The 8,407-nt window shown below is 39.2% G+C and overlaps 1 protein-coding gene and 1 non-coding gene across 2 annotated transcripts in view; both read left to right on the forward strand.

Annotated features, from left to right (window-relative positions):
* The window catches only part of kri1 (KRI1 homolog), a 37,947-nt gene extending 31,817 nt beyond the window's left edge, over positions 1-6,130 (forward strand). The window contains exons 12-18 of the mRNA XM_061885344.1: positions 704-779; positions 850-950; positions 1,039-1,198; positions 1,267-1,397; positions 5,124-5,188; positions 5,266-5,361; positions 5,436-6,130. Coding sequence (XP_061741328.1) covers positions 704-779; positions 850-950; positions 1,039-1,198; positions 1,267-1,397; positions 5,124-5,188; positions 5,266-5,361; positions 5,436-5,874 — 1,068 coding nt within the window. The 3' untranslated portion in view covers positions 5,875-6,130. The remainder of the gene's footprint in view (positions 1-703; positions 780-849; positions 951-1,038; positions 1,199-1,266; positions 1,398-5,123; positions 5,189-5,265; positions 5,362-5,435) is intronic.
* On the forward strand, positions 4,952-5,048 carry LOC133541894 (Z30 small nucleolar RNA). Its single transcript, XR_009804006.1, has one exon. It is a non-coding gene; the product is annotated as a Z30 small nucleolar RNA (small nucleolar RNA).
* Positions 6,131-8,407: the final 2,277 nt, after the last annotated feature.

Below are 8,407 nucleotides of genomic sequence, written 5' to 3' on the forward strand. Positions count from 1 at the left end.
TTTACGGGCGCAAGTGGGTCACTCGCCATCAACATGGCCAGTGATAACATGTAATGTGTGAGAATATTTCCTCTTATTCTTATTTAAAAACATGAATACTTTGCTCATTTTGCAAAGCAGACCTTGTTTTTATGGCAGTACATCTGTGATACACGAGTATTTAAAGTGGAGACATGATGTCGGTCGTTTGGAGGGAGGATGCGGACACAGCCTCGGTAAGAGTCAGAGGTAGATCTTCCTTTAGCTTTTGGCTTAGACCAGGGATCTTGGGTTTAAAAAGGTTGGGGACCACCGCACTACATAATTACAGACTATTTATTGACTATCAACTTATCTATTGACTTTGTTTTGCTCAAAAAAGGGTCTGTAATAAAAGAGAATAAAGAACTTCTTTAAATATTGTGTTGATGTTGTTAAACTGAGTAAAACTAGTGCTCTACATAAATATATGTAAAAATGTACAGTTAATAACAAGATCAGTATCAGCCGATATCACTCATGGATCAGCACATCCCCACAGGGTATATGACCTCATGGGGGCGTGGTGTTGGAGACCTTCCACCTTCTGCAGGTGTGCTGTGTTTGCCTAATTTAGAATTTTGGTTTAGTCTGTGCGTGTTTGTTGAGCTCTCAGGTGCAGCCTTTATTGTTAATGCTCATGTTTTTAGGTCCTTGAACTTACAATCAGCGTCTGTGTGTGCAGAAGTTCTTTGGGGACGAGTACTATGGCGAGCAAGAAGATGCAAAGCCTGCGTTTGAGGATGACGGTGAACTTGAGGGTAAGTGTGTTAGTATTTTCATTTGCGGCTCAGCTTCCTGGTAAGTTATTGTTGTTTGTGCATGGAACAGAATTTTGGAACTGGGACATGTGGACGGGGGAAGCGGAGTGCGACAAAGATGAGGGGGGCTATGAAGAAACACAGCCACATTGCGAAGACCAGGATTTCATTGTAAGTCTAGGCTTTTTACAGAAAAACAACTATATTGTCTGACAAAAGTTAAAAATCTTGACGAGGAGTTTTCCGTTCATGGAACTAGATGGATGCAGACTACGATCCCACCCAGCACAGCGTCTCCAAGAAGAACAAAAAGGAAAGGAAGAAAATGAAGAAAGCAGACATGCCGCAAATGGGCAAGAAGAAAAAGAAGTCTCTCTTTGCAGAAGTGGTCACCAAAAATAAACCAGTGTTCGATCCCAGTAAGTGTCTGCAGACATGCTACTCGCCTGTATGGTCAGCATTGATTGTTTTGTTCTTTGTATCTCAGAGGAGAAGAGTTTTGAGCAGTACCTCGACGAATACTATAAACTGGACTACGAGGACAGCATCGAGGACCTGCCCTGCAGGTTCCGTTACAGGCAGGTCCTAGAAAATGACTTCGGTCTGACCACAGATGAGGTACAAGCAGCTATCTTCCATAATGTAGAACTGCAGACCTCCAATAGCACCTCAGTGTACCTAATTATATGACCGTTCACCCTCGCTCATAAACACATGGTCTACCAGAGAATAAGAAGACTTGGCAGGAGCGATCATTAGTGTTGCCAACTTAGCGGCTACATTTTATTCAGTAATTGAAGCCGTTTAGATATTCTACCAAAAAACTAGCGTTGTCTTGCGTAGCCTCTGTCGAGCATTTATCAATCTTGACGAGCTTCTGGTGCTGCTGTAGGCTTCCACCCGTCAAAGAGCATTTAGACATTAAAAACTTTCATCTTTTTAAAAAACATTTTCTCCTACTCAATTTCTTACATTGCATCTTGACAAATTCTGCAAACTCTTTATTTTTACGCAATCAATCACCGCCACAGATTGCAGTCCTGTGAGAAAACACTGTTGTGCCTAACAAGAGCTCATACCTGAGATGAAAAGGGAATTATGCTGCCAGCTACCTTACTGTCAAACAAAACATCAATCCCTGACTTTCAGCCATAAATGAATGTGACCTGCAGTTGGAGCTGTATGATTTTATTAGTGATCCTTCCAGAAGGTTCAGAAAACAGTTTTTGTCTAAGAAATCTAAATACAAGTCATCCGACACCCAAGAACATTAGACATATTTTATAGTGAAATTAGTTTTACATGCTAAAAACTTTGTAAATTAACACTTGGCATAACTTTTACCTTATTATTGATGACTCTTGTCGGTGAGGAGAGAAGGTATAAAACTAAGCTGTCGCCAGCGTTGCACTTTGTTTTGAGTTCTGTCTGAATTCAGTTGTGTTCCTCACCTTTTTAAGATCGTAAATGTATTTACTTTTCCAAATAAAGGGGACCACAAAAAATGTTTTGGCTTCATTTTAACAAAAATCTTACGATACATTAAACATATGGTTAAAGCACTTAAAAAACAATTTTAAAATATTAAAACAATTAAGGGACATTGAGCTTTTCTTGTAGGCAGCATGTTGGACCAGGGGTTACTGCATGTGCCTCATAATACAAAGGTCCTGAGTTCAATCCCAGGCTCGGGATCTTTCTGTGTGGAGTTTGCATGTTCTCCCTGTGACTGTGGGTTCTCTCCAGGTACTTCAGCTTCCTCCCACCTCCAAAATCAAAATCATGCACCTGGGGATAGGTTGATTGGCAACACTAAATTGGTCCGAGTGTGAAGAATGTGAGTGTGAATGTTGTCTGTGTATCTGTATTGGCCCTGTGATGAGATGGCGACTTGTCCAGCTTGTACACCGCCTTCCGCCCGAATGCAGCTGAAATAAGCTCCAGCATCCCCCGCGACTCCAAAAAAGGGACAAGCGGTTGAAAAAAATGGATGTATGGGCTTTTCTTGTTGCATTCAAAATAACAATTTTATGTTACATGTAGTTTGTAATCTAAAATTCGGGTAAAATATTATAGTTTACAATTTTATTAAATGCTTCATAACTGTTGCCACTCTTGGTTTGTGCTTTAAGGTGATAAAATATTACAAATTAACTGGTGAAAACTAAAATCACCTACTCAGTGGCCTTGTGGTCAGTGTCCGCCCTGAAATCGATAGGTTGTGAGTTCAAACCCCGGCCAACATGTAGCAGTTAAAACAGATTGTGGCGATTTGTTACAAAATTCAGTCACTTCACTTGCGTCCGTTTAGGCTTCGTGGGCACTTTAGACTGGGCTAATATTGGGCATCAAGCCAAGCAGATATGTATCTCTATATGCAGTGGTCCCCAACCACCGGGCCGCGGCCCGGTACCGGGCCATGGTTCGATTGGTACCGGGCCGCAGAGGAATATGTTTATTCATATTTATTTGAAAACAAATATATATATATATATTTTATTAAATAAACATAAAAAACAAAATATACACTTACAATTAGTGCACCAACCACAAAAATCTCCCTTTTTCATGACAAAGAAAAAAATTTAAAAAAAGGATTCCCCACGGGACCAATTATTTAGCGTTGACCGGACAAAAAGGTTGGGGACCACTGTCTATATGCACAGCAGGAGAGCGAGTTGATTACCTTTTTAAACTGATTGTGCAGCTCTGGATTATTTAAATCCACCCATCAATTTTCTACCGCTTGTCCCTTTTGGGGTCGCGGGGGGTGCTGGAGGCTGTTTTTAAATGTTCACCTAAATTTGAGGCACAGGTGGTCTTGCCAACTTTGGCGCGGCATGTTTTAAAGCACTGCTTGCAGCCCTGCTCTTCCCCGGTAAAACGTCACCTTGATAGTATTGAAAACCAATTATCTCCATATTGCGCTTCACGCAGCCTCTTAACCGGTAGAATTGCCTTTTATTTGCCATTTTTTTCTTCAGTGTTTCTTCTAGTATGCTGTGACTAGGGCTGCAAATTTTTGGGTGTCCCACGATTCGATTCAATATCTATTCTTGAGGTCACGATTCGATTCAAAATTTATTTATTTATTTTTTTTTTTCAATTCAACACGATTCTCGATTCAAAAACTGATTTTTTTTCCCGATTTAAAAGGATTCTTTATTCATTCAATACATAGTATTTCAGCAGGATCCACCCCAGTCTGCTGACATGCAAGCAGAGTAGTATATTTTTGTAAAAAGCTTTTATAATTGTAAAGGTCAATGTTTTATCAACTGATTGCAATAATGTAAATTTGTTTTAACTTTTAAACGAACCAAAAATATGACTTATTTTATCTTTGTGAAAACATTGGACACAGTGTGTTGTCAAGCTTGAGATGCGATGCAAGTGTAAGCCACTATTGTTCTTTTTTCTTTATTTTTATAAATGTCTAAAAATAATGTCAACGAGGGATTTTTAATCACTGCCATGCTGAAATTAAAACTAATATTGATACTGTTGTTGATAATCATTTTTGTTCCACTACTTTTGGTTTGTTCTGTGTCGTGTTTGTGTCTTCTCTCAATTGCTCTGTTTATTGCAGTTCTGAGTGTTGCTGGGTCAGGTTTGGTTTTGGCATTGGATTGCATTGTTATGGTATTGCTGTGTATTGTTTTGTTGGATGTTTTGTTGGATTGATAAAAAAAAAAAAGAAAAAAAAAAGAGAATCGATTATGAATCGCACAACGTGAGAATCGCGTTTCGAATCGATTTTTCCCCCCACACCCCTAGTGCTGACACACTAAACATGCTAATCGGCTCAGCAATGTCACAGCAAAAAAAATACCAGTATTTTTCTAAGGCAGTATAGTACAGTCTTAAATTATTAGTACTTTAATAGTAGCGGTACAATCCTACCTTTTTTATCAAAGTGCTGGCTGACATTACATTCAAAAAGGCACAGGCAACATCTTTGTGCTCACAGGACTTCAACTGATACAATCACGCATGCTAGGCAGCTCTTAACAGCACAACACGTCACACTGTGTTGACAGGTGTCTTCAAATTTTTTTTTTATTACAATGTTTTTTTAAAAATGCACCCTTTCTTCCAATTTTGGAGGTTTTGCACTTTACACAGTCTTTCTGGAGTCAATTGTGCGGTTAAATTGTTGAGGGTGAAATGTGCTGCAGTGATGAGCGTTGACTGTGACCTGGTATTGTCTCCTTCACGGGAGGGCTCTGACCAGGGAATGATCCCAACTTTAATCTTCTCTCTGAGCAGACCACAACAATGTCCAGCTGAAGCTTTCACACATGAATCGCTGGCACGTACTGACTGGTTGCTTGAACCCTACAGATCTTAGGTGCTGACGAGAAGGAGCTGAATCAATGGTGCTCCCTGAAGAAGACCTGCATGTTCAGGTACTGCCTCGTGTGTTTGTAATTCTCATATCTTGATGCTGCATGAGCCTCAAATCCATTGTCTTCACTTTGTGCAGATCAGACCAGAAAGAGATGTGTGATTTGAAGAACTTCAAAATAAAATCCCAGAATACCAAGTTGAAGAGAAAGATACTGGCTTCCCTTTATTCTGAGTGAGTAATATTCTGCATTTGTTTCTGGCTGTGTCTGATGTATCTCACATCTTTTATCCTAATTCACTCTTCAGAGAGGTGAAAGAGGCTACACAGGCCAGGGTAGGAAAGAAAGGACGAGATCATGCGGAGGACGGTGATGCAGCTTCTAAGGACTCGTCGGACGAGAAGGCAGAATCTCCTGTCGGAGAGTTCGAGGCCGGTCTTGACAAATCAGAGGAGGTTCTCAAGAAAAAGGTCAAACAAGACGAGGATCCGCAGACTGCAGGTGCAGAAAAATCTCTGCAGGTTCAAGGCAAGACCAACAAGACAAAATGGAACGAGAAGAAGCAAAGTCTCTCACGTGGACGCTGCATGTCAGGAAAGATGCGAGTGAAAATCAGAGGCCGGGAGTTTACTAACCAGAGACTTAAGGCGTACGGTTTGAATCCCAAGAGACTGTTCTTCAAGCAACTTCGGCAGAGACGAAATGAGCAGCAGAAGAAAGAAGCAGGAAAAAAAAAATCTGCCTAAGAAGAGCAGCTATTTAACAAAATTACATTTTATTTGTCTCAAAATCATAATTTCATTTTCAATGACCACCACCCACCCAGCATCTTGTAAACATCCCACAACTCATGTTGTCAATATGACATTTATTTAAGACAGTCCTATTTTACTTCAAATGTATAATCCTCAAAAGTGTTTTTTACAAGACGTTTTCTAAACTCATGTGAGCTGTACTATTTGTGATGCGGTGCAATCTTTGCAAGTAAACATTTTTCCAAAATGCATTTTTAATTCAAAATGATATCTAATATATGAATCCTCACTTTGCTGTTGAAATATATGGAATATTTAATATGTTCCATAAAGGGCTGCACAGGGGCCATGTTCTTTTTTTTTTACTTTCAAAACCAATGTAGATTGTTTTAAGGTTTAGTGTCAGTCATGAAGGTGTTATTTTTTATTTTATTTCAAGGCCTAAATTACTAGCTCAACTTAAGTTCTGCTGATATAGTTTTGTTTCATGCAGTTTATGGCAGAAATACAATGTAATATTTACCCTGCCCCCAAAAATTTGGGGTGGAATATTTGATGTGAAGTAATTTGAGCCCTAAATGGGTCAATAAATTTGTTTTGGGGGACTGGTAGTTTAAAAAAGTTACCACCCGAAACCTTGGGTTTAGACAAACTTTATTAATCCACAAGGAAACTTAAACACTCATAAGTGAAAAATCATGCATTTTCTTTTTTTTTTTTTACTTTGAATGTCTAAGTCTCAAGAACAACTTCAGGTCTGAGTGAATTTTTTTTTAATACCCATTTCGTCAGAGAAAACTTTGATTTCATATGGCAAATACAAAATATGCAATACTACCCCCAACATAATTCAGTATAAATTTTGATGTGATTTAATTGTAGCCTTTAATTCAGGGGTGTCAAACTCATTTTAGATCGGGGGCCACATGGAGAAAAATCTATTCCCAAGTGGGCCAGACTGGTAAAATCCCTGCACGATTACTTAAAAATAAAGACACCTTCAGATTGTTTTCTGTGTTTAAAAATAGCAGCACATTCTGAAAATGTACAAATCATGTTTTTTTACACTTACATGTTGCGGTTAATAGTATTCTATCTTTGTCATTATTTATATTTTCTGAATGAATGATGTGATAATGTTCATCAGTCAACTCAATGGTGTTCATTTTCAATCTATCAAGATAAAATATCAATCAAATTACAGTATGCCATGTATGTAGTTTGATCATTATCCTTGATTGATGTACTAATATAATTTGGTTTATTTTGTACATATGTACCATCTCAAGCAGGGGCCCCTAACCTTTACCACTCAAAGAGCCATTTTGACCCGTTTCACAAAATAAAACTATGGGAGCCACAAGACTCATCCTAGCACCAACCCCCCCCCTTAATCTTTTGCTGCCTCTTGGCCAGAACTCCTTTGAAAATGTTTAATCACAATGGGATATTTATGGTTAAAGGTTAAATTAGGGGTGTGAAACTCATTTTAAATCGGGGGCCACATGGAGAAAAATCTCCCAAGTGGGCGGCACTGGTAAAATCATGGCACGATAACTTAAAAACAGACAACTTCAGTGTTTTTTTAAATTTTTTAAATAGAACAAAATGTGCATGTTTTTTTTTTTTTACACGCGGTTTATAGTATTCTATTTTTATCGTTATTTATATTTTCTGAATGTTATGTGATAATGTTCATCAGTCAACTCATTGGTGTTAATTTTCAATCTATCAAGATATTTTTTTTTAATCAAAATCAAATTACAGTATGTTATTTATGTAGTTTGATCATTTTCCTCGACTGGTGTACTAACATGGTTTATTTTGTACATATGTAGCATTGTCTACAAAGATACAAGTAATGGCTATTGCGATATCTTGTGGACACATTTAGAACAGCTGTTTCTTTCATTCAAAAAGTTCAGGTGAATTTTTGTACTTGGCAAACTCATCCCTTGGGCTGGAAAAATACTGTTGGCGAGCCTGATCCGGCCTTTGGGGCATACTTTGGACATCCCTGTGTTAAATGGAATCAAATAAAATTATCGAGAGGAGCCAGATGAGGTAGTTCGGGCATCTGGTCGGGATTCCACCCGAACGCCTCCCTAGGGAGGTGTTCAGGGCACATCCAACCGGTAGGAGGCCACGGGGAAGACTATATCTCCTGGCTGGCCTGGGAACGCCTCGGGATCCCCCGGGATGACGTGGCTGGGGAGAGGGAACTCTTGGCTTCCCTGCTTAGGCTGCTGCCCCCGTGACCCGACCTCAGATGAGTGAAAGAAGATGGATGGATGTAAATAATATCATTGATTTTGATTCTGAATTTTTTAACATTGGGACAAGTGGTAGAAAATGGATGGATGGACTGTCATGAAGGGAAAAAAGTTAAAGTCCCAATGATTGTCTCACACACACACACACACACACACACACACACACACACACACACACACACACACACACACACACACACACACACACACACACACACCAGGTGTGGTGACATTTGTCCTCTGCATTTGAC

The sequence above is a fragment of the Nerophis ophidion genome, linkage group LG23 (assembly GCF_033978795.1).
Source record: "Nerophis ophidion isolate RoL-2023_Sa linkage group LG23, RoL_Noph_v1.0, whole genome shotgun sequence".
Classification (NCBI taxonomy): domain Eukaryota; kingdom Metazoa; phylum Chordata; class Actinopteri; order Syngnathiformes; family Syngnathidae; genus Nerophis; species Nerophis ophidion.